The 26,704-nt window shown below is 42.4% G+C and overlaps 1 protein-coding gene across 1 annotated transcript; it reads left to right on the forward strand.

The window, feature by feature from the left end:
* Positions 1-19,190: 19,190 nt before the first annotated feature.
* LOC119572529 (luciferin 4-monooxygenase-like) lies at positions 19,191-21,728 on the forward strand. The gene is made up of 5 exons (XM_037919636.1): positions 19,191-19,272; positions 19,741-19,866; positions 19,996-20,223; positions 21,267-21,432; positions 21,595-21,728. Exons 1-5 carry the CDS (start codon positions 19,264-19,266, stop codon positions 21,726-21,728), a joined length of 663 nt encoding a protein of 220 aa, XP_037775564.1. The 5' UTR covers positions 19,191-19,263.
* The last annotated feature ends 4,976 nt before the right edge of the window (positions 21,729-26,704 follow it).

Here is a 26,704-nt window from a genome sequence, read left to right on the forward strand (position 1 = left end):
GTGTGATAAAACCCAATTGGGGACATAAAAACACCACACGGGTATCCCTTTACGACCTTTTTAAAATAAAAAGCGAATTTTTCAAAAAGAGAAACAAACAGACGTCAAAAAACTTGGAAACAACGCCATCTATTGTTCAGATATCACACTAGCAGGTGTTTCTTTGGTGCCACAGCTCTTTTGGAAGCATTCCCACTTTGTATATCTTCTTTGAATATATATATAAATATATATATATATATATATATATATATATATGTTATAAAATTGTAAAATATATTTTTATATTTATAATATAATATATATATATATATATTACAAACGCACGGCCCCACCCCACGCACCAACGCACGCATGCACACACACAACACACCCCACACACACACAACACACAACCACACACACACAACAACACACACACCCCAAAACCCCAACACACCCCACCACACCACACCACCGTGCAGATGAAGCTTCCTAATGTTTTTAAATGGGTTTTCCCCAGAGTTGATAGGGCCCAAAGGGCCCGTATCATGCCAAATTTTAAAGGCAAGGGAAAACCTCATGGCGAAAAGGGTAAATAATTATTTTTAAATCTGATGGACTATAAAGAGCCAAATATAAAGATAAAGGTATTTCAACCCAAACCGTCTCTCTGTTGGGATCCACCCGACATAAAGAAATTTGGGGATCCCCCAGAGACAAGGCCAGAAGGGGCCCCCCTAGTCCCCGCAAAGGATGGTCAAGTAAATTTATTCAAAATTTATAAAACAATGTACTATATGAAAGAAAAAGGGGAAAGTTTGCTTTAAAAGTAAATTTGAAAATCATGAGCTATTTGATACTCAGGGAAACCCCCTTTAAAATCTAACGGGGTTTGAGAAGGGCATGGTGATGTTATTGCCACGCCCCTTTAAGGTGAGTCATTTTCTTTAATTATTTTTTATTTTTTTATTTTTTTTTTTAACAATCCATAAGTCCCCAAAATAGAGTAAATTCTTTTTGTTCTGTTTTGGCCCAACAACGCAACGTTAGAAATCGCGGGGGTAGTTTGAATGGAGCACACCAGATTTGGGTTCCCGGAGTTGGACCTGGGCCAGGCAGTTTTAGGGTTATGCCTTGGGAAATCTTTTTACGAAATTTTTTAAACCTTTGGGTTTGAGGACTAGGGGGTTTTTCCCTTTTTGGAGCCATTTACCCAGCCACATGAACATTTTTTTAAGCCATGTTTTCGACAAAAACCCTGAGATTTCACTGACCACATCCCCCCAAAACCATCAGATCTTAGCCCTTACGGGAAAAACCCCTGGGAAACCCCCCAAGTTTAAATCCCTTTCCATTGCCCAAAATTTCATCTTTGCCCCAAAGCAATTAGGGGGAATGGAGTGATTGAGCTCTGCGACAGTTTGGCGTTAGTGGCACCAAAACCCCGTAATTTTCCCAGTTTTTCCCCAAGCTGGAGGAGGTAAAAACAAAAATTAAGAGTAAATATTTTTAAAACCCTTTTAAATTATGAAATGTACCCAAAGTAAAAGTGAACAAAAATTTAGAAAAATGGTTTTTCTAGGGCTTTTTAAGCTATAACCAGATCTAAATAGGTTAAATTTTAAAAATTGCGGGTCCTTGGGGGGGCCCAAATCTTGGGGGGGGGACAACCCCTTTTCCCGGCACCCCCCCTTCCCCGAAAAATGAACCCCCCGGTCAGGGATCCCAATATGGGAAAGGGTTTTCACGGCGCTTTTCCTGACCTTTTTTCGTCGACATTCATATTTTTAAAGTAAAAAAGATAAAGAATTTTTTTTTCACTCAAAAAAAAACCAAAACAAAAAAACTTACAAATATATAACGAGAAAAGTGTTTGGGAAAAAAAATTGTTGGGGTTTTTAAAATCTGTATTGAATATTCTGTTAGGCAATGTGTGGTGTTTAACCCACTTTACCCCTCTTTTAGGGTTTCCTTTTCTGGGTGTCTCATAGGGTTAACGCTGTTTTTCCCGGGCCCCGTTTGGTTCCCCCGTGGACTTTAATGTAAGGGAAATCCCCGGGGAAAATCTGTTATGTGTCCCTGGATAGTTTTCAAGATGATTTCGACTACTATTATTTTTTTACACGTAACCACTAGTTACATCATGAGGTCAGGAAAAGTGTTTTAGGAGATGGATGATGGGGCATCTCTATCTTGTACTGGTTTTCTACCCTTTTGGGGAGTGTTTTTTTGTGGGTGTGAGGCCAAAAGGTATGGCTGGGTGCTGAAGGGTGAAGTGGGGAGATCAACCGGGGGAGTTTGGCAGGCTCCCCGGGTCGGCAAAAAAACTGGCGGCATTTACTTGTGTTTGCGGGTGCTGTTGTTTTGGGCTGCTGGAGGTGGGGGAATGCTAACTCATTTTTGGATCTGCAGCTATAAGTACACGTGCACTGTGAAAGCTCGCGGGGAAAAACGGGGGGACCCCCCGCTTTTCCGCGGGAAAAATTTGGCGGGACCCAACCGGGGAAATTATGTGAACTTCAGGTTGCGGGACGTGCTGCTAAAATGTAAAGGTTACTAGGTGAGAGGAGGAGGGGGCGTAAGGTAGCCTCCGGGCTAGTACAGGGGTTTAATTTGTGTCAAACCTCCTAAATCCAGGGGTCGGAAAGTTCGGGGAAAAAAGTTGCAACTGTCGCCTGGGGGTTTTTACTTTCTTGGTGGGCCCAAAAAACCCCCGGGGGGGGGGTTTAAGGACGGGGGTTCCACCCCGAGTCTGCCCCAGCTGCACACGTGAGCGAGCCCGGCTTTAGTCGACACAGGCCGGGCTCCCTTCAAGGGCATGCCCAGGCGGGCCCTAAGCCGAAAATATCGGACTTACCCTTTGGTCTGGGGCCCATGGGCACAAAAAGGGAGCAGCAGGAGCTACTGTGGGAGTGCAATTTGGGACTGTGCACCTACGGCTGCTTTGAGGAGTGGCAGGGCCATTTTATGAGTGGCGTGTAATAAATATAAAATCTCGGGCTTTCCCTTTACAATTTTGGGGTTTAACAAATTTTACGGAGATTAACACACATGGGCATTATAAGAGGGGGTTTGAACTAAAATTTCCACCCATTACAACAAGGGGGGGGGAGAAGGCTTTTTTAAGTTTTTATGACCCAACGAAAAAAAGGGGTGTTCGGTTTAAAAAGCATAAACTTCAATAAAATTTCCCCAAAGGGCCTAAAATGGGGCAAAAGCTCCGAAAAACGCCGACCTGCAACGTCTTTTTTTAAAACCTACGGGGGGTTTTCAAAGGGGCATGCCATTTTTATGAGGAGTGGTATGTAAAAAAAAAAAAAAAAAAAAAAAAACCTCGCAATCGGGACAAAATTTTGTTTCTGTGACTTTTTTAAATGCAATTTTTCCTGTTATTGTTGCTTTGGAGGGGCGTCACCCTTTTTTAGTCTTCGGCCCCTTTCTTTCTTTCCAAAATTTTTGTACAAAGTTTTAGAAGAAGTATTTAACATTTTCGCCAGCATTCTTGTTTTAGTTCCCCCTTTTAAAATTTCATCTTTTCCCGGGGCTTTTGTTACCCTTTAAATTTCTTTTATGGCTTTTATAACTTCTTTCGGGGCAGTGGCGGGGGGTTTCATCTCGCTGTCATTGAGTCAAATTAATGGTTGTTTTAATCTTTATTTTTTTTTGTATGGGTTTTAAAAACAATATTAAATTCCATTATTTTTGATTTCCTTTTCCTTTCACAAAAAAAACAAGCCCTTCTTCAGTTTTAAATATGCCCAAAGGTGGTTTTAAAATTTTGTGTGATGTTTCTTACCCCTTTTCATTTAAAAAATTTTTTCCTTTAATCTTGTCCCAATTTTAAATTTTTTGTATTTTTTTTTTTGTAAAATTTTCCCCAACGGGAAATTAGGGTACCCTTTGATTTTAGGCATTTTTCTTGTTTCAATTTCACTTGGGTTTTTTCAGATACCCGGGGGAATTTGTTTTTTTCCTTTTGGCGATAAATTTCTTTTAAGGGAGCGCTCGCAAGAGTTCTTTTCCCCCTTTTTCCCCCAATCATTTGGTGTTTTATCTCTTCACATTGATTGATATTCAAATTTGTTTGACACTTTTTAAATTTTGTAAATTTTTATCAAGAGTTTTTTTAGTCGACTTTTGAGGTGGTTTGGAAAACCCCCATCTTTTTGAAAATCTTTTTTTAAAGGGCGATAGTTATAGTTGGGGGTCACTGTTGCATTTGGCCCCCAGGTCTTGTCTTGGGATTTTTTATGCAACTTTTTCCCTTTTTTGGGTTTAGCACAATGTGGGCAATTTGGGTTTCTGTTCTTTTTGGTTGGAAAAAACCCCATGTACAAAATGTCTTGGGGGGGTTTTTTGGGAAAAGATTGGGTATAAAAAAAATATTTGTACTACAGAAATTTAAAAAAAACCTTTTTCTCTTTCATTTATTCCCAAGGCCCCCATTTTTTCCCCAGGTGGCATTTTTTAGATCATTTTTTTTCCTACTTTTGGGGTTTTAGGTTCCCATGATTTCTTTTTTCAAACTCCCGTTAGGGATTTTGTTAAAGTAAACTTGGAGGTTTATAAAAAAATTTTTTATTTCTTCATCACTTGCAAAGTTTTGGGTTTGGGCGTAGCTTTTACAATACTAAAGTTATGAGGTTTTTCTTGTATTCTGACTTTTTTAAAAAGCGATCATTTTTTTGGGGGTTTTATCCTTAGGCATTTGCGTTTTTTTTTCCCTGAAAAACATGCAAATCCTTGGCCCATAAAATTTTCCTTTTTTTTTCCCGAAAAAAGAACTGTCTTGGGGTTTTTTTTAGTTTTTAAAAATTCCCCTACTTTGCCAATTGGGCTACTTTTTCCTAGTATTTGAAAAGTTGTATCTATCCTCCATTTCGTTAAAAGACAGTATGTAATTTCCCCCTCTTTCATTTTCCCAAGTTCCACGTTCCGATTTTTTAAGTGTTTCCTTTAAATTTGGGAAAGTTTTTTTTACTTCTTTGTCTTTCCCGATGCATATTTAAATTGTCAGCCCGGTTGCCCCCCTTAAAACGCGCCCCGGGGGTAACCCGCCGACGGGCGATGTGAATGAATTATCATTTCTGTTTTTTAATCATTGGGGTAGAGGTTTTTTTCAGGAAAAAAAGAAAAATTTTAGTGGGAATTTCCCCCAAAGGCCCCCTTCTCAATCGCAGTCTCCCAAAAAACTAGGAGGAAAAAATCTCTGGGGCCGCTTTAAAAAAAGTTACATGTAATCCCAGACATGTTATTTGGGGAAAAACCCGTAATCCCGAGAACTGGGGGTGGGTTTTTGCCCAAATCCAATGCCCTGCTCGACATTTTCACCGCAACCCTGGGGATAGGGCTTAAAAGGGTGCTTTTCCTTTTTCAAGGGAAAACCCCCGGGTGGGAGTTTTTTTGTCTTTTGCCAGGACAAAAACCCTATATAATTTTATGTATAAAAGGGCCCTTTTTTTAGCTTTCCAAACCCCCAAAAACTTCGATACAAAGTTTGCCATGTATGGTTGAAAAAATCTTTTTTTGGTTTTTTATCAATTTTTAACCAAATACCTTTATTTCAACGGGGATACACCCCAGGCCAACCAATCCCGGGCGCATGTTTTTTCAGAAAATATTTCACATTTTTCTAAGAAGGGATTTATATTTTTTAAATTAATTTCGAATCGCTTTTTTTATTTTTTGATACAGAAATTTTTATAGAAAAGGGGCATAAAAAAATGTGAAATTTACAGCCCGTAAAACAAAAACACATGGCCCGAACCCACCCTAAGTTTTTCAAAGTGCCGATTGATATGGCGTGGGATTAAATTGGGGGGGGGTAGAAAGAAAAATTTTTTCAAAATTATTTAAAATAAAAAATCGATATATTTTTTTTCCCAACGGTAAAGGCCCATGCAACAAGGGATTTTTCATAGCATACTCGCAGTTATTGGGTAAGGTGCAAAACTTCATGGAATTTTCCAATTTTTATTAAACAAATTTTTTTTATTAAGATAAAAATGTTTTTTTAATGAAAAAAAGAAATACAAAATTGAAAATTAATTTTAAAGTATAAACAATATAAAAGGGGAATAGTCCGGGGCTTTTTCCTCTTGTTTGTTTCACTTAATTTTAGAAATTAAAAAGTTTGTACCCGCATTTTGGGGCGTAGTTTTTAAAGGTTTTTTATGTTGGGAAAAAAAATGGTGACTTATTTTTTCTTCCAAAATATTTTATGGGGCCGTACAAACTTTGAAACATATTGTGGTTTTTTTAGGGAACCACGAGGCAACATTAAAAAATTTTATCAAAGAATTAGAGGGTTTTTGGGGGGTACAAGGGAAAAGGGTCTCCCCCACCAAAACTCACAAAAACACATTTTTGGGGTGAGGGGGGTGTGAGTGTGTTAGTGTGTGTGATTTTGGGGTGTGGTTGTGTGTGTGGGAGTGTTGTTATGTGTGTGGTGTGTGTGAGTGTGTGTGAGTGGGGTGTGAGTGTGTGTGAGTTTTGTTGTTGTGTGTGGTGTGTTGTTGGTGTGTGTGTGTTTTGTGTGTGTGTGTGTGTTTGATTTTGTGTGTGTGTGAGTTTTTGTGTGTGTGTGTGTGTGTGTTTTTTTTTGTGTTGGGTTTTGGTATGGGGTATTTTGTAGGGGTATGTGTGGGGTGTGTGTGTGTGGGTGTTGTGTGTTTTTGTGTTGTTTTTGTTTATGGGGTAAAGTGTTTGGTATGTGTAGGTGTGTGTGTGTTGGGGTGTGGGGTGTTTGTGGTGTGTGTGGGTTTGGGGGGTGTGTGTTTTTGTGTGTGTAAAAAATAGACAGCCGGGGCGACAAAATATATCTATCTATAAAAGATAATAAATGGTAGATAGATAGATAGGGTAATAAAGAGAGGGGGGGGGGGGAAAAAAGAGAGAAGAGAAGGGGGGAAAAGAGAGAGGGAAAAAGAAGGAGGAGGAGAGAGAGGGAGAAGAGAGAAGGGGAAGGGGAAAAATGAAAGAGAGAGAAGGGGAGAAGGAGGGGAGAGAGAGAAGGGGAGAAGAAGGGGAGAGAGAGGAGAGAGAGAAGAGAGAGGGGAAGGAGAGAGAAGGGAAAAGGGGCGAGAGAAGGGGGAAAAGAAGGAGAGAGGAGGGGAAAGAGAGAGAGAGGAGAGGGGAAGAGGGGGGACCGGGGAGGAAGAAAGGGGGGGAAGTTGAAAGAAAGTTATGAGAGGGAAGGGAGAGGGAGGGAGAAAGAGAGGAGAGAGAGGGAGAGGGAAGAGAGGAGGAGAGGGGGGAGAGAGAGAGGGAGGGAAAAGAGGAGAGGGGAGAGGGAGAAGAGGAGGAGAGAGGAGAGGAGAGAGAGGGAGGGGGGATGGAGGAGAGAAGGAGAGAGAGGGGAGAGGAGAGAGAGGGGGAAGGGGGGGGAAAGGGGGGAGGGGGAGGGAGGAGGGGAAAGGAGGAGGGGAGGGAAGGAGGGAAGAAGAGGGAGGAAGGAAGAGGAGGGGGTGGAGGGAGGGAAGGGGAAGGGAGGGAAGGAGGGGGAAGGAGGGGGAGGGGGGGGAAAGGGAGGGAGGGAGGGGGAGAGGAGAGAGGGGGGGGGAAGGGAGAGGGGAGGGGAGAGGGAGGGAGAGGAAGGAGGAAAGAAGAAAAGAAAGGATAGAAGACAAGGAAAGTAACGGGGTAGGAGAGGGAAAGGGGAGGGGGTGACTGGAAAACGAAAGATTCGGAATGATAGGAAGAGAGGGGAAACCCAGGAAGGCGTTAGAAAAAAATTTGAAAAATAGGAAAAGAGGGGGAAAAACGGGGAGGGAGAGGGAGGGAGGGGGGAAGGAGGAGAATTTAAAGAAGGAGAGGGAATGGGGGGGAAAGGGGGGGGGGGGGAGGGGAGGGAAGAGGGGGGGGGGGAGGAGGGGGGGAGGGGGGAAAAAAATTGGGACACGATTAAAATTTAAATAGTGATAGAATGACAAACGGAAAATTTTAGAAACGTGCACCTCCCAGGTATGGACTGTAAAGTATGTGGGGGGATAAACGAAAGATTTCGGAATGATATTGATGTATCGAGAGGACCCTTGTGGAATCGCTTTTACGTAATAGATTTTTGAACCCCAAATGGGGAAATGATTTTGTTTAAAAATTTTAATTCTAATGTTAGTGTTAGTTAGTGTGAGGGTATTAAAGATTAGAAATTTGCAATTATTGGCATTTATGTCAGAGGAAATTGAATGAAAGGGGGTGAGGATAATTCTGACAGTGGTGATTGTAGTGGAAAAATTAACTCGTGGGTTTAAAAGATGTTTTTTGGGAGCGTGTTACCCAACTACGGGAATGCACATGTGGTTTTGACGTTTTTGAGGATGACACCGGGTGGTTTAAAAGTGATCCCCGTAGTCACAATAAAAAAAAAAAAAAATTTAAAAACACACTGGCTGACAAAAAAAAGGCAATAAAAAAAGAGAGCCAAATAACATTTATTACGCGCAAATTTTTTTCGAATTACCATTCCCAAGATAACACACCATACATTACTTGAAAAAACAGGGCAACCCACCACAGCCGAAAAAGACCAGTCAGCCATCAAAAAAATCCAAGGGTCTGTCACCAAGGTAAAAAGCCTTCCCCCTTGACCGACCTTTGCTTAAACCTTTTTTTTAAAGGTGGGCTTCCCGGCTTTGGGGGTTTTTACCCATAATGCCGTTCAATTGTTTATTAAATAGTATTGGGGTTTAAAGTAAGTTCAAATATACATAAATAAAAAAAATTTTAAAAAAAAATATACAAAAATGGGAAAAAAAAATAAAAAAAGGATAGGAAAAAGTACGAAAAAGTGAAAAAAGGAAGGGGGTCCGTGGGGAAAAAACAAAGAGAAACGGTGAAAACAAAACAAAACTAAGTCGAAGGGGAAAAAGGGGAAGAATAAAACAAAAGGGAAGATAAATATAAGTAATAGTGTATAAATAGTGTTACGTTTCAGTGGAAAAAGTGTAGATGTATAAAGTAGATCACGCCAATGGGGAAAAGGGAATTCAAGGGGATAAAAACATTCTTTTTTAAAAAAAAAACAGAAAAACAGCAACGCCCCGTCATCTTTCAGGGGGAAGGAGTCCGTAGAGTTCCTATACAGGGGCCGTAAACGTCAGGGAACAGGCGGGGCCCCAAAGCCTTTTCGGGTGACCCCCCGAAGCCCGGGGAAATTCACTCAGGATGATACGGTGATGGGGATATAGTTTATAATCGTACCGATTGTTAGGATGATAATTTTCTTATAATTCATGAAGGTTGTCAGCTTCAAAGAACTGTTTTGTTACTCCAGACGAACAGATGCCTGACACCGAGGGAGCCCAGAGGGGGGCCCCAGCATCCCGCGGTGGGACGGGCCCCCTCCCCCCCCCCCCGATTTCCCCGGGCACGAACTACGCCCACTTCGTGCTAACACATGCTGCAGCACGGAGAGAAGCTGGCGTGGTGAGCTCGCTTCATTTTCTTGCCCTTTTCGCAGGTGGTTTTTTGCAGATGGGAGGCATTAGAGCAATCGAAAAGGAACATTTTTTTAAAAACGAACCTGAGCAAGTACACATGAGCTCATAAAAATGGGAGGAGCAAAATAGCAGTTAAAAAGGGCAGCGGGACAAGCAAGGCATGAAAAAAACCAAAAACCCCCCCAACCTAATCCATGCCAACAAAATCAAAGGGGGCCCTCCAACCCCGGGGGTTCCCTTTTTGGGGGCCCTTAGGGGGGGAACGTTGGCGGGGAAAAAACCCCCACCGTACCGGGGACTTTCTGGGGCCCGGTCCCGGGTAAAGGCGGGAAAGGTGGGGGGGGGCCCCCGGGGGGGGGAAGGGGGGGGGGGGGAGGAAAAAGATGGGAGGGGGGGGGGGAAGGGGTGGGGAAAAAGTGGGGAAGGAGGGGGGGAGGGGGGAGGGGAAGGGAGGGGGGAAAAATGGAGGAGGGGAGGGAGGGGGAATGGAGGAAGGGGAGGGAGGGAAAGAGAGAGGGAGAGAGAGAGAGAGAGAGGGGGAGGGGAGGGGGAAGGGGAGAGAGGGGAAGAGGGGGGGGAAGGAGAGGGGAAAAGGGAGAGGGGGGAAGAGAGGGAGAGGGAGAGGAGAGGGGGGAAGAGAGAGGGGAAGAGATAGAGGGATGGGGAGAGAGGGAAGAAGAGAGAAGAGGGGGGGAAGAGGAGGGAGGAAGAGGGGAGAGGGGGGAAAGGGGGAGGAGAGAGAGAGAGGAGGGGGGGAAAGAGAGAGGGGAGAAAAGGGAGAGAGAAAAGGGGGGAAGAGGGGGAAAGGAGAGAAAAGAGGGGGGAAGGAGAAAGAGAGTGAGGGAGGAGGGGGGAAGGGGAGGGGAGGAGAGAGGAGAGAGGGGGGAAAGAGAGGAAAAAGGGGAGAGAGGGGAGGGGGAAAGGAGAGGGAAGGAAGAAAAGAGGGGGAGGAAGGAGGGAGGAAAAGGGGGAGAGGGGGGAAAGAGGGGGAGAGGGAAAAGAGAGGGGGAAGATAGGGGAAGAAAAGAGAAGGGGGGGAAGGGAAGGGGAACAGAAGAGGAAAGGGGGGAAAGGAAGAGGAGAAGGGGAATAAAGGGGGAAAGAGAAAGAGAGAAAAAGGGGGACGGAGGGGAGGGGAGAGAGAGGGGGGAAGGAGAGGGGAGAGAGAGAGGGGAGAGAGGGGGAAAGGAGGGGAGGAGGAGGGGAAGAGGGAGGGTGAGAGAGAGAGGGGGGGGGGGAGGGGGGGAGGGTGAGAGAGAAAGGAAGGAAGAGAGAGGGAAAAGGAGAGAGAGAGAGGAGAGGGAGGGGAAAGAGGAGGTAGAGGAAGGGGAGAGAAGGGGGGAGAGGGGAGGGGGGGGGAGAGAGAGAGAGGGAAAAGGAGAGGAGAGAGAGAGGAAGGGGGAAGAGAGGGGAGGAGAGAGAGGAAGAGGGGGAGAGAGGAAAAAGGGGAAGAGAAGAGAGGGAAGGAGAGGGAGGAGGGAGAGGGAAAGAGAGAGGGGAGAAAAGGGGAAGAGGGGGTGAGGGGAGGAGAGAGGAGAGGGGAAGTTTAAAGAAAAGATGGGGGAAGGGGAAAGGGGGGGTAAAAAAAGAAGATAGAGAAAATAATGGATTTTGAGGGTTTTCCCGGGACGAAGGGGCGAAATTTGGGCCGGAAACGACGGGGCGGGGTGGGCGGTGGCGCACGAGCGCGGGGCGCCCCGGCCTGACCGAGGCTTCCCAGAAAAATTTTTCCCCCCGGGCACTCCCGGCAGCTGTGGGTGCTGGGCAGCGCCCCCCCGCCCTGCCCCCCCCGCCCCACGACCCTCCTGCGTGCCACCCCCTTTTGACGCCATGCAAAAGGTAGGCAGCATATGGAAAAAAGAAAAAGGGAAAAAAGGAAAAGGGAAAAACAGAAGGTAAAGGTAGAAGGGAAGGAACTGCAGAAAAAAAAAAAAAAAAAGAAAAAGGAAAAGAAAAGGGGTTTTTTTCCCCCAAAACCCCCAAACCCCAAAGGGGATTTTTTGGGGGGGGGGGCCCCCGGGCCCCAAGGGGTCCCCCCCCAAATCCCCGGAAAAAAAAAAGGGGTTTTTAAAAAAAATTTTTTTTAAATTTTTTTTTTTAATTTTTTTTTTAAAAAAAAAAAAAAAAAAAGGAAAAAAAAAATAAAAAAAAAATGAAAAAAAAAAAGGGAAAAAAAAAAAAAAAAAAAAAAATAATTTTTTTAAAATAAAAAAAAAATTTTGAAAAAAAAAAAAAAAATTAAAAAATTTTTAAAATTTTTTTAAAAAAAAAAGGGGGGAAAAAATTTTTTTTTTAAAAAAAAAGGGGGGTTTTTTAAAAAATTTTTTAAAAAAAAATTGGGGGAAAAAAAAAAATTTTTTTTTTTTCCCCCCTAAAAAAGGGGGCAACCCTTTTTTTTTAAAAAAAAACCCCAAAAAAAACCCCCCCCAAAAAAAAAATTTTTTTTGGGAAAGGGAAAAATTTAAAAACCCCCCCCCCCTTTTTTTTTTTTTTTTTTTTGGGGGGTTAAAAACCCTTTTTTTGGGCCCCGGGGGGGTTTAAAATGGCCTTTTTTTTAAAATTTTTAAAGGGGGCCCTTTTTTTTAAAAAAAAAGGGGAAAAAAAAAAAAAAGGGGAAATTCCAAAGGGAAAAGGGAATTTTTTAAGGGAATTTTTTCCCCCAAAAAAATTTAAACCCCGGTTTTTTAAAAACCCTTAAAGGGTTTTCCCAAAAAAAGGAAAAAATTTTTTTTAAAAAAAGGGGAAAAAATTTTTTGGGTTTTAAAAAAATTTTTAAAAAAAAACCCCAAAAACCCCGGAAAAAAAAACCAAAAAAAAGGAAGAAAAAAAAAAAAAAAAAAAAATTTTTAAAAAAGAAGGGGGTTTTGGAAAAAAAACCCCCGAAAAAAAAATTTAAAAAGGGGGGTTTTTTTTAAAAAAATTTTTAAAAAAAAAAATAAAAAAGGGGGGAAAATTAAAAAATTTTGGAAAAGGGGGGAAAAAAAATTTTTTGAAAAAAAAAAAACCCAAAATTTTTAAAAAAAAAAAAAAAAAAAAAAAAAAACCCCCCCCAAAAAAAAAAAAACCCCCCAAAAAAAAAAAATTTTTTAAAAAAAAAAAAACGGAAAAAGGGAAAAAAGGGGGGGGTTTAAAAAAAAATTTTAAAAAAGGAAAAAAAAGGGGAAAAAAGGGGAAAAAAATTTGTGGGGAAACCCCCCCAAAAAATTTTAAAAAAAAACCCCCCCTTTTTTCAAGGGGGTTTAAAAAAAAAAAAAACCAACCCCGGGTTTTGAAAAAAAAAGGGGGTTTTCCCCCCCAAAAAATTTTTAAAAAAAAAAAAAATTTTAAAAACCCCAAAAAGGGCCCTTTTTTAAAAAAAAAAAAAAATTTTTTTTTTTCCCCCCCCTTTTTTTAAAAAAAAAAAAAAAAAAAAATTTTTAAAAATTTTAAAAAAATTTTAAAAAATTTGGGGAAATTTTTAAAATTTTAAAAAAAAATTTTTTTTTTGGGGAAAAATTTTAAAAAAAAAATTTAAAAAAAGGGGGGAAAAAAAATTTAAAATTAAAGGGAAAAAAAAAAAAAAAAAAAAATTTTTTTTTAAAAAAAAACCCAAAAAAAATTTTGGGGGGGGAAAAAAATTTTTTTTTTAAAAAAGGGGAAATTTTAAAAAAAGGGTTTTTAAACCCCGGGGCAAATAAAAAAATTTTTTTCCCCGGGGGGGGGTTCCCCCGGGGGGGGGGAAAATTTGGGGAACCGGGGGGGGGTTTTTTTCCCCGGGGGGTTTTTTTTGGGGATTTGGGGGAAAAAAGGGAAAAAGGGGGGAAAAAAATTTTTGGGGGGGGTTTTTTTTAAAAAAAAAAGGAGGGGGGGGTTTTTTAAAAAAAAAAGGGGGGGGGGGGAAAAAAAAAAAAAAAGGGGGGAAAAGGGGGAAATTAAAAAAAAAAAGGGGGGGAAAATTTTGGGGGGAAAGGGAAAAATTTTTTAAAAAAAAAGGGGGGGAAAAAAGGGGGGGAAATTAAAATTTTTAAAAAAAACCCCTTTTTTTTTTTTGGGGGGCCCCCCCGGGGGGCCGCCCCGGGAAAAAAAAGGGGGGTTTTTTTTTTAAATTTAAAAAATTTTTTAAAAAAAAATTTTTTTTTGGTTTTAAGGAACCCTTTTTTTTTTAAAAAAAATTTTTTTAAAAAAAAATTTCCCCAAAATTTTTAAAGGGGGGAAAAAAAAAAAAAATTTTTTTTTTAAAAAAGGGGTTTTTAAATTTTGGGAAAGGTTTTAATTCCCTTTTACCCCCCCCTTTTTTCCCCCACCAAAATTTTTTGGGTTTTTTTTTTGGGGGGGGGGGGTTTTTTTAAAAAAAAAAAAAGGGGGGGGAAATGGGGTTTTTTTTCCCGGAAAACCCCCCCTTTTTTTGGGGGAAAAAAAAAAGGAAAGGGCCCCCCCGGGGTTTTTTTTTTGGGGGGGGGCCCCCCCAAAAGGGGGGTCCCCGGGGGGGAAAAAAGGGGGGGAATTTTTAAAACCCAAAAAAAGGGGGGGCCCCCCCCCCGGGGGGGGGTTAAAAAAAAAAAAAATTTTTTTTTAAAGGGGGTAGGGGTTTTAGAATGGTTTTTTTTCCCCCAAAAATTTTTTTTTAAAAAAAAAAATTTTTTTTTAAAAAAAAAAATTTTTTTTTCAAAAAAAAAAATTTTTTTTCCCTTTTTTTTTCAGTTTTTTTTTTTTAAAAAACCCCCCCCGGGCCTTTTGCCCAAAAAAAAAAAAATTTAAAACCCTTTTTTAAAAAAATTTTTCCCCTTTTTTTAAAAAAAAAACCCCCCTTTTTTTTTTGGCCCCCTTTTTTTCCGGGGGGGGGGTTTTTTTTTAAAATTTTTTGGGGGTTTTTCCAAAAATTTAATTCAATTTTAATTTAAAAAAAGCAAAAAAAAACCTTTTTTTTAACCAATTTCCCCCCTTTTTTTTAAGGGCCCCGGGGGGCCCCCGGTTTTTTTTTAAAAAAACCCCCCCCCCAAAGGAATTTTTCCCCGGGTTTTTTTCCCAAAGGGGGGTTTTTTTTCTAAAAAACCCCGAAAATTTTGGGGGGAAAAAACCCCAAATTTAACAAGGGGCCCCATTTTTTTTTTACCTTTTTTTTTTTTTAAAAACCCCAAATTTTTTTGGGGGGGGGGAAAAAAAAGGGGGTTTTTTCCTTTTTTTTGGGCTTGGGGGGGTGTTTTAAAAAAAAATTTTTTTTTTTATTTTTTTGGGGGGCCCTTTTTTTGGGGTTTTCCCCCCCTTTTAAAAAAAAAACCGGGGGTTTTTTTTTGGGGGGGAAAAAATTTTGGGGAAAGGGGGCCTTTTAAAGGGCCCCCTTTTGGGTTTAACCCCAAAAAAAAAGGGGGGGTTTTTTTTTTCCCCCCCCCCCGGGGTTTTTTTCAATTGTCCGCATCTCCTGGCGAGGGAGACATGGAGATTGCACCTGCTTCTCCTGGGAAACCGATCGAGAGCCAGGATCGAGAGCCAAGTCCTCAAAGGAGTTGCCAGGATGGGGAGGTGTGATCCAGACTGTGATTCGATATCCGCCTCCTTAGGATGTTTATGCTGGGTTGATGCAGCCATTTAATCGACCAATTTAGTCAGGTGATATACTTTAATGTTTAATTCTTTAACAGTTTGTTTTAGTTCAGCAATTTCTTTATCTTTAGCTGCAAGCTGTTGACTGACATTACTTGCACTAGAGGTGATGTTAGTTACTGCTGCAGCATATGAAATATCAGGTTTATGTGTCAAACTTTCCACTTTCCTCTTAGCTTCAATATAACTAACTTCATGTTTTCTCATGTTGTGATTTTTTGGCATCTGTTACAATGCATTCGCTTTTGAATGTAAGGTCTTATTTGGACACGTTCATATCCGATATTGACATTCAGGGATTTTATTTAAAGCAAAAGTCAAAAAAACACAGTCCAGTTTTCGTTCGCACATTCCCATCCTTCTTGGTCATACAGTGAACGTCCACTACGTCTTGGTCCTTCATGCTCTCGAGAATTTCACTTTCTTCCATTGTCCTCAAATCCCTGTGAAAGATTCCTTCCTTACAGGGTATTTGGGCCAATAGGGATAGTTACTTTAACTCTGAGATCATGAATTTGCGTCAGCTTAAGTAAATCCTGAATCTGGGAGCTATATTGTACTTTAACAAGGAGGCTTCCATCTCGCATTTTTTTTTACAAAATCAAAATCGTCGTCCATTTGACCATCAAGGATCTTTTTGGTGACAAAGGGGTTCACATTCAAAAGCAAATGATTTTCATTCATGCAATTAACATTCGCGAACTTTGCGTTCTTGGTAGGGGTTTTGAAAAGAGGTCTTCTAGGTTTGTCATTAGTAGGGGTTCCATTGTTTAGGGTCGAATTGGTTGTGGTCATGGGTCACCCCTCCTCCTTGAGGAGGAAAAGGGGTAGTCGGGGTAGCATCCATCCTGGGTATCAGACGAGGTCCGACCCCTTGGCCCGAAGCCGTAGTCCTGAAGGGATCAAAAACTCATTTTTAGGTATCAATCTAACAGCAATAGCTAAGAGAGTAAGGCAGTTTTCCGTCCTCTACCCCCCCCCCCCAGTGGAAGCCTGGTTGCGTTCTCCAGTACCAAAGCGGGATCGAGTTATGTGGAGGACACCTTACACCGAACTTGCCTAGGCCAAGGACATTAATTTGATGCCCACCCCCAGGCGAATACGGGAGCCCACAAGGGTACTCCGGCAGCCTCAGGGAAGTCACATGAAGAGAGGAAAAGAATTTAGTATAAAAGAGTTCCCCAAAGGATGCCTCAGACTACTGGGCCTCCCTACCCAGGGGTCAATGCCCGTAAGGGCTACCCTGGTGCAGAAGAGTGCTGCGGGTCTGAGGTGGGGTGCTGACTGCGCCTACTGTAGTCTCCTGTCACCTGCAAAAATAATAGCACTGAAGGTGCAGGCAAAGCACAAAAGAGTGCCAAAAAAGTGTAAGATATTTTTTTTTCTTGCTTTACTGGAGTTTACTTTATAAACTCAGAAGCAACAATGTCAAGCGAGACGAGGCCCAGGGTTCCAGGGTAGCTCTTGTGGCACAAGACTTATTGGGTTTTTTGCTGCTTTCGTTATAGGGCAAAGTATGTTGGCAAAATCTCAAATGTAATGTTCTGCTTTTGCTATACACTCAAGGAGCTGCTGCAGAAGTTGTGAGCATATTTCTGTTAGTGTTCCATTTACCTCAAACTTCAATCACCCTAGGTCGCTGGTAGTGACTCTGTGTTTGATTTTAATTAGCAGATCTAAAGAAAGAAAAATAATAATAATAATAATAATAATGATAATAATGATAATAATAACAATAATACTAATACTAATACTAATACTAATTCTAATAATAATAATAATAATAATGATAAAAAAAATAATAAAAATAATAACAATAATAATAAAATAATAATAACAATAATGATAATGATGACAATAATAATAATAATAATAATAATAACAATAAAAAAAAAAATAATAATAATGATAATAATGATGATGATGATGATGATGATGATGATGATGATGATGATGATGATGATGATATGATGATGATAATGATAATGATGATGATAACAATAATAATAGTATTTATAATAGTAATAATGATAATAACAGCAACATAATAGTAATGACGATGATAATGATAATAATTATATTGATAATGATATAGAATAAGGCATACCCGTGCAGTGCAGCCCAACCGTTCTGAAGTGGCGCTCCCTCCCCCAGGTACATGAAGAGTCTCGCCCCCCCAGGAACCCCCAACTTTTTGGAATCCACGCTGATGGTCATCCCCGTCTACCACACCTACGGATACATCATTCTCATCAGCTGTATCCTCTCGGGCGGCAAGACCGTCATGATGGCCAAGTTCTCACCCGAGTCCTACTTCGAGGCAATCCAGGCGCACAAGGTGAGGCGGAAGGACGACTCTGAGGGCAGTGAGGGAGAGGGAGAGGGAGAGAGAGAGGGAAAGGGAGGAGGGAGAGGGAGAGGGAGAGGGAGAGTGAGAGGGAGAGGAGAGTGAGAGTGAGAGTGAGAGTGAGAGGGAGAGGGAGAGAGAGGGAGAGGGAGAGAGAGAGTGAGAATGAGAGGGAGAGGAGAGTGAGAGTGAGAGGGAGGAGGGAGAGGGTGAGAGTGAGAGTGAGAGAGTGAGAGGGAGAGGGGAGGTGGAGAGGAGAGTGAAGAGGGGAAGAGGGAGAGGGAGAGTGAGAGTGAGAGTGAGAGTGAGAGGGAGGAGAGTGAGAGTGAGAGTGAGAGTGAGAGTGAGAGAGAGAGTGAGAGGGAGAGGGAGCGTGAGAGTGAGAGTGAGAGTGAGCGTGAGAGTGAGAGTGCAGAGTGAGATGTGAGGATGAGAGTGAGAGGGAGAGGGAGAGCAGGTGAGCGGGAGAAGGATGACGGAAGGCGAGGGAGAGGAAAAGAGAAATGAGAAAGGGAAAGAGAGGATAAAGGTAAAAGGGAAAGGAAATGGAAGTGGAAAGGGAAAGGAAAGGAAAGGAGAGAGAAGGAGAAGGAAGAAGAAGAGAGTAAAAGGAAAAGGAAAAGGAAAAGGAAAAGGAAAAGGAAAAGGAGAAGGAAAAGGAAAAGGAAAGAAAAGGAGAAGGAGACGGGGGAGGGGAATAAGAAGAAAGGAAAACGAGGAGAAAGAGTGGAGGAGAGAGGGGACGGGGGGGAAGGAGGAAGGGAGAAAAAGGGCGAGAGGAAAGAGGGAAGAAAGAGAACTGATAGGGGAGGAGAGAAGAAGGGAAGAGGTAGTGTGCGGAAAGAAAAGAGGCAAGTGGTCGCTTGGCGTTCGATCGGCGACTGCCGAAAACGACGCCGCTTTCGGGAATTCTCCCTGGAGGAGGGCGAGGGCGGGGGAGAGTGGGATTGGAGGAGGAATGCGAGAAGGAAAGGGATGATTGAAATAAGAAACGTGAGAGCAAAGAGGAAAGTGCCAAGGAATTTCTTAAGAAAGTGTATCCAAGTTACCGAAGCGACTTTGTCCTAATTGCGAAAAAATGTTTGTTTTTTCTCATTGGATTACATTGTAAAGGAATTAAAGATAGACAATTTTTGCATAAAATATCTCACCTATCAGATACGTGTGAATATGTATGACAGCGCCAAATGTATGATAAAATTACATACATGGTCAGCAGCAGGTGTTTTCTATTTTTTTATTATTTATATTCTGCTGACATTTTGCAATAACAAGCAATTTGAGTCTCGAGACCGATTTTCACTGGGATCCGTATCTGTGAATGGTTGTATCAAGGACTCTTGTCTCGCATAAAGCTGACATCTTCAGAAGCTCTTAAATCTTCCTCCAATTCAGGGGGACTTGCCTAACCCTTTGGAAAACGAGTTTAATCACTAGAGCAAAATCCTTTTCAATGGCGGCTTCTTCTCACGGCATTGGATTTTCGGAAAGCATAGAGGTCGATTTGCGTTTCGGTGGCGCTCAGTCAAAGCAATATCAATCGGAGTCGCGGTAACAAATGGTGCTTGTAGCATATTTTCACACATCATTTTCCAAGAGTTTATCATATGTATGCAGAGTTGTGGTGACGATATTAGAGAATGAAACAAGTTCAGAAGCCAGTGAAGACAAAGAAAGAAATCAAGATGGCAAATTGCAGAATGCATTTTATGTGTAAACCATAACGAAATTAGGAAACTAACAATTTGAAGTCAAATAACTGCAAGTACCTATGTTCAGATCACTTTTCGCCCATCGTTCACACATTGCGGAGTACCTGGCGAAGACGCCTCTATGGCAAGTACGACACTTCGTCGCTGATGGGCCTTCGCCAGCGGGACGTCGCCCCTCGCCCCCTCCACCCACGTGGAACTCATGCAGAAGGTACGGCCGCCTCGCTGAACGGTTGCTGGCGTGTTTCAGGTATTTGTGTGTGTTGTTGTGAGCGGTGTGTGTGTGTGATGGTGTGTGTGCAGTGTGTGGATGTTGGGGTGTGGTGTGTGGGTTGTGGTAGGTCGTGGTGTGTGTGTGTGTGTGTGTGTGTGTGTGTGTTGTGTTTGTGGTGTTGTGTGTTTTGTGTGTGTGTGTTTGTGTGTGTGTGCGCGTGTGTTTGTGTGTATGCGTGCGTGCGTATGCGTGTGTGTGTGTGTGTGTGTGTGTGTGTGTGTGTGTGTGTGTGTGTGTGTGTGTGTGTGTGTGTGTGTGTGTGTGTGTGTACGCGCGTGCGTGCATGCGTGCGTGCGTGTGCGTGTGTGTGTGTGTGTGTTGCGCGCACATGCGAGTGTCTGTGTTCGTGGGCTTGTAGGCAAAGTCATGGTTCTCCAGATAGCGTCGGTGTACTTCTTTCCGCAGACCGGAAAGGGAGCTGGCGTCGGCTACGGCATGACAGAGGCGTGTGCCACCATTGCTAACAACGGCGGGCCGCTCGGGTTCCAGCTGGGTTCCGTCGGGAGGCTGCTCCCTTACTATGAGGGGAAGGTAATGAGGAAAACTATTGTTCAAAGCAAGAGTAAAAAACAGCTTGGCATCATCGAGCCACTTATAACGTTCCTTGTGTTCATCTTCCTCCTCGCCTTCTAAGAGAGCTCTGCGGTCTGACCCTGGCAGGTGGTGGACGTGGAGACGGGCCAGGTGCTGGGGGCGGGCCAGGAGGGCGAGGTGTGCGTCAGGGGCCCCTCGGTCATGCTGGGCTACATGAGCAACCCCAAAGCCACAGCCGAGGTTATTGACGAAGACGGGTGGCTTCACACGGGAGACCTCGGCTTCTTCGATCAAGACAACTTCATCTTCCTTACAGATCGTTTAAAGGACCTCATGAAAGTCAAAGGATATCAGGTAATGGCAGGATTCGCAGAAGGAGCAGCCATTTCTTTGAACGAATTGCGTGAAGCAGGCGTTGAGAAATAAACGCAGTACTCGAGCCTTACCAGGGTGTGGCAGGGACAGGAGTGCATTCTTTTCGGGCAATTAGAGCTTTGCTTACTTTGTGGAAATATTAAAGGCCGGGGCGGTATTCACGAAAGTCTTTGCGAGTTTGTTTATGATTTGCGCTGGTACCATATCTCAAAGTTAATGCTGTTAATTAGAACAAACATTTATATCGTTATTGACCCTATTTTGATAATCTAGTATAATAGCAAGATAAGGTAAATATAGCAATAAATCTTGCTTATATTATAACGGTAATATTACACAGTTAGTATTACCAAATGTGATGTGGCATACGTTACGTTTAGAACGGGCGCTGCTATTAGTATTAATTTTTTTTTTATTGAGACTGCTCTGTTAACGTTTGACAGTTTATAAAATGAGGCCTCGAAACTTTTCTTATTATTTCCAAAACGAAATCATCTTCAACAGAGGAATAATTACATAAGGTACATTAAAGAGTCCTTACGGACGTGAATGCAAATTTGTGTAAATTTGCATTGTAGTTTTAAGAACACTTTCTGGGGAGTCATAAACAAATTTGCCGAGTACAAAGTTGACATGGAGGCCCATTATGATTTATTGACAACTGTTAAATGATAAATATTCCATATATTTACGGCAATTTTCTATCCGAAAATACAAATGGCGGCGCGCGCCTTAATAGCTGACGCAATAACAACCTATGGTGCCCCCCCCAAAACAGTTAAATAAACATAAAATGTAGTACTATTGTCCTTATAGAAGTAAGAACTGTAGTTTAACAAGCTACAATAAATTATCTTCATAGAATCTATAACGATATAAATTGTTTTATTCCCAGCATTAACTCTGAGATGTGACGCGGCGCAAAGCAGACAAAATCATAAAAAATAGTCATGGTCCTTTTCCTGACCTCGAACAATTCCCAAGGCACAGCACTGACCTCGACGTCCCTCTCCTCCGCACAGGTGGCGCCGAGCGAGATCGAGAAGATCGTGCGGGAGGTGGAGGGCGTTGCTGATGTATCCGTGGTGGGCATTCCCGACGGCAGGCTGGGCGAGGCACCGAGGGCGTGGGTGGTACCAGCGCCGGGGCCAGTCTTGATACGGCTCACATTCCGCTGTTTGTTGGCAGGTGTGTGTGTGTGTGGTGTGTGTGTGTGTGTGTGTGTGTGTGTGTGTGTGTGTGTGGTGTGGTGTGTGTGTGTGGTGTGTGTGTGTGTGGTGTGTGTGTGTGTGTTGTGGGGTGTTCCGCGTGACAAGACAAGCACTTCCCTGTAATCCTGTTTCCTTACAGGCCGAGTCTCCGCGCCTTACAAGCAGCTGGCAGGAGGCGTGGAGTTGGTGAACGAAACTCCCCAAGAATCACCTGGGAAAGGTTCTCAAAAGGAAGCTCAAAATGGCTTTCTCAAACCTCGCTCCAAACTATAAAGAATTACCCTCCTCTGTCTCTCTTCCTACTCCGTCTCTACTCCCTCAACATCTTTCTCTCCCTCCCACCTCCTTCCCTCCTTCACCTCACCTTTTCCTCCTTCCATCCTTCCTTGTCGGACCAATATGCTGTACTGTTAGACCACGATTTATAAACGGGAGATTATAGCGTGAAACTTATCATAGTAACTGTATTGTGTATCTAACGTTGGGATTTCCCATTTGTCATAATTGACCTGAGGTTAAATAAATATAGTTGTATATCTGATGAGTATCATTTCCCGATATAATTATTTGCATTCATCTCGTCACACACAACGACACAGCATCACACACACACCAACACACCCACACACACACACCAAGCATGCACACAACACAGGCACCCACACACACACACAGACACAGCACCACCACCACCTGACACGCACGCAGTACCACACACACAACACACAGGACACACACACACAACAAACTACACACACACACACACAACGCACGCACACACAACACACACACACACACTACACACACTACACACACATTACACAACACACACAACCACAACACACATAACACACAACACACAACACACTACATATATAACTAATATATATAAATAAATAAATATTAGTATATATATAATTAGATAATAATTGTATAGATATATAATAAATACATATAATATACATAATAGTATATATGTATATAATATATATATGATATATATATATAATATAATAAATATAACATATATATGATATAATATAATATATATGATTATAATATATAATAATAATATATATATATATCTCTTCTTCTTCTTCTACAGGCTTTTGTCCCAGTTCAACGGGGTCGCCGGTGCGGCTCTTCCTCCTCCACTCTGCCCTATCCAGGGCAGAGTGGACGTGATATATAGATATATATATATATATATATATAGATATATATAAATATATAGAATATATATATATATATATAGGATATATAATATATAAATATATGTATATATAATTATATAATATAATAATATATATATATATAATGTATATAATAATATATTTCTTTTTTAACGGTAGGTTCAGTCCTGAGCCGTCCGTGGTCACAGCATGTACTAATTGTACGTTTTCATGTTGTGATGCTCTTGGGTAGTACGTGGTAGGGTCCCCAGTTCCTTCTACGGGGAGGCCGGTGTTAGCTTTTAGGTAATCATTCTCTCTAATTCTAGTAAACCGGGCTTGGGACCAGCACTGATGGCCATCCATGTGGCCTAGGTAGGCAATCGCAGTTGAAGTCCCTTTGCCCAAGGGAACAACCGCCGGCTGTTCTGTACTTCGAACCTCGAACTCAATTGCGTGTGACGTCATAGTCCGATACTCTAACATTCGGCCATTCGCGGCCTTGACGAACATGGGCTTTCATGATTTTCTTGGCAATTTAGAGGAGTGGTTTTGCCAATTGCCTTCCGCCCGGTTTTTTTTTTTTTTTTTTTTTTTTTTTTTTTTTTTTTTTTTTTTTTTTTTTTTTTTTTATCGAGCCACCATCTCTATTAAATATGAGGCCAACATCCGCCCTTTGGCTGCCCAGGAGCAACCGTATCTAGGTTTTATTTACCTAAAATTTACTTAAAATCAGCGAGCGGGCGCGCGCCCGCGCGCAAGCACATGGACACGCGCAGTAACGCTCGCTCACATATATTCACGCGCGCTAGCTGAGAGGTTCGTACACGCTCGCTGAATATATATTTTATATACAATAATATATATATATATAATATATATTATATATATATTATATATATATATATATAGTATATATATATGTATATATATATATTAAAATTTTATATAATATATATATATATATTAATATATACACACACACATATATATAAAATATATATATATATATATATATATATATATAATATATATATAGTATATGTATATATAAACTCTTGAGACCAACAGATACCCGTCAAGTGGCTTCGACTAAACCCGGCAATCGAAATTTGTGCTGTTTTGGCACGCAGGGTTAGGACACTTTTGAGAAGGGACAAGACAGTACATCAGGAATCTTGCTGAGGAGGTGGAGGCCTCAGGTCCGGAAAAATGAAATCCAGTTAAACAGGACTGGGTCCAACGGGGATTACATCGTGAAAACTGGCATGGGAAACCCTGTTACTTGCATAATCGGGACCCCCAAACTCAGGCTATAGGGGGCACCTAGCTTGTTTCCCTGTGGATGCTCTGCCCATCAGGTTATCTCTAAAACAAGACAATTTTGGGTGGGGGAGGCGCTGAAGGTGAAACAGACTTCTTTTTCCCTTGTAGTAGTTTATTGTAAATAGAGAATGGTACAAACTGACGGACAGAGGTTCAGTCTGGTCAGCGTGCGTAGGCTGTCTGGCTGTCGCTCCCCAGGGACCTCTTTTAAACAGATTGAACTAGGAAACTCACAAGGGTTGCGATGTATCCGGAAGTGTGGAGAAAAGGATGTGACGGAGGGGCGACGTCGCAAGGCGGAAAGCTGCGGATGTCGTATTCCGCTGTCGTGTCTGCAAAGGTTTGGTATGTAGAGGCAGGTGTTACTGTTTTAAAATGAAATTTATAAGTTAATAATGTTATATGTATGACAATGGTAGGGTAAGGGAAGGAGTCTGCCACGAAGGGAAGCCCCTCTAGCAATAAGGGATATTTGCGGGCTGTCGATGACACAAGTGGAAAGAACAGCGCAAGATCGAGTTGAGTGGCGAAGGAGGGTGGAGAGGTCCACGGTGCTCAAATGACCCATACCGGTATGATGTGATGATGATGAACCTCCCTGTGGAGAGGTTTGGAGTATAGACCATGTGTGAAATGAAATGGGCCATTGTGAAATAGGTCTTACATCGCTCGGTCAGCTACCGCGGTGGGTCTCCCCGCAAAAGATGTCAGACAAAGTAAAAGGGCCACAGCTAGCTAAACATTACAACCTAAGCATAAAATAACCTACACACATGAAAATAAGAAAACTGTAAGTACATATAAAATACAAAAAATGCAAATGGATAAACAGTATGTGCATACAGAACACAATAAGATTTTACAATGTATAAAATCAGTAGATCATATAAAAGATCATGAACATACAATGTATATAATCGGTATATCATATAAAATAACATGAACTCTCTGAATCATGAAACAGAAAATAAGAAATATGCGCAAACTAATCATAAGAATAAGTAATATATAGTAGCATAAAAGTACAATATAACCATAACAAGATATACGTGGGAATACAATAAAAGCAGATGTACAAGATAAACAGTCAGGCATAGCCAAACACAATGCGAGAGAATAGACAAGGCTAAGTGCTGACGGTGCCTGCGTCACCAGTGCTGACAGGCAGTCACGTAAAGTGATGAGCGTTATATAATTACGTGTGTGATGTTGACGTTGTCTAATTGTTTCGTGGGATAGTCAGGAATCAGTAGTACTTGTGGAAACCAGAAAAAATAACGTAATACAGAAATACAATCCTCAGCCTCGGCGGGAGATAAAACAAACGACATTGTATGTAAAACAACCGGGCTGCAGGTGTCGACGGGCGAGAGCGTGTGTATCAGAGGTGGTACGAGTAGGCGTGGGAAGGTCAAGCTCATCTACCCCACAGCCAGGTACTTCCGTGGCACGCTTGACGGAACAGGGGTCAAAATGACCATCCTTTGCCTCGTGGCGTGGGTAGAGCGACCAACACATGGACACATACTCCGTCTAAAATCATCAATGCCGTGCCAACCATAGATGGCACGCTCACCGGCACCATACAGTCCACAAAGGGAGGCAAAAAAGATCTCATGAACTTCATCAACTGTGTGCATGCGCGTTCTGAGGCAATATCATCCTCTGGCTTCGAAACAACTACTGGAGTGGAGGCACCACGGGCCTCGGCTTGCAAGCGACTGCTGAGGGAAATCTTTCCTCAGGCTGTGGGACAACTGCTGTAATGGAGGCGTGTGAGGCCTCCAACCTCCCTTCTTCTACCCCCCCTACTTGCTTCCTTCTCTCTCACCCTTGCTGCCCTTCCTCCTCTCTCTCTTTCTCTTACCCTTGCTGTTCCTGTTCCTCCTGTTCTTCCTCTAAAGTGTGTCAAGTCGAACGTTTTGTTTGTGTGCTCCTCCCCATGGATCCTACAGGGATTTTCCGACGGGAATGGAACGAGAAAGGTTGTAAGAGAGCCTTATCCTTGCCTATGTTAGGAGAAGCTGAGTATGCTAATTACAGAGTTTTAAATATGCAAGCGAGATATTCGCATTGTTCTGGGCGACTTCAATGCGGTATCCGGCTGTGACCGAGCTGGTTATGAGATGTCTGTTGGCCCTCATGGCTCGGGAGCTGATCCCAGCAGCGAGAATAGCCTCCTTCTCCGGGACTTTGCTAGGTCTCAGAAAATGAGGGTCTTTTGTTCCTGGTACCAGTGCTCCAACCCGCATCGCTGGACATGGTACAGCGATACGGGTACAGTGGCCAAGGAGATCGACCACATTCTTGTTAGCACGCGATGGAGGATCCTCCAGAATTGCAGGGTTTACCGGAGTGCCGAGTTCTGTGGCACTGACCATAGGCTGGTTGTGGCTACCCTGCAGGCCCACTTCAAAACTCCCTGTCTCTTCAGTAGCCACCCTAAGGTGTTTCACCTGGACAGAATAAGGGAGGAGGAGTGTGCCTGTGGCTTCGCCATGGTAGTCTCTGATCGATTCACAGAACTCGACAATCTGATAGACCCAGTTGCTCTGTGGGAGCTCTTCAAGCGCGTAACACTCGAAGCAGCCCAGGAGTCCATTGGCGTACGACTGAGGGCAAGGCAGAATTTCATCTCCCTGGAGACATTTGAGGCCACTGAAGCGTGTCACATGGCTCAGCTGAATGGTAATAAGTCTGCGTCGCTCCATGGTGTGGTGGCTCGGACAGATGGGGGGGGGCATCAAAGTG

Source organism: Penaeus monodon, chromosome 4 (assembly GCF_015228065.2).
Source record: "Penaeus monodon isolate SGIC_2016 chromosome 4, NSTDA_Pmon_1, whole genome shotgun sequence".
NCBI classification, from domain to species: domain Eukaryota; kingdom Metazoa; phylum Arthropoda; class Malacostraca; order Decapoda; family Penaeidae; genus Penaeus; species Penaeus monodon.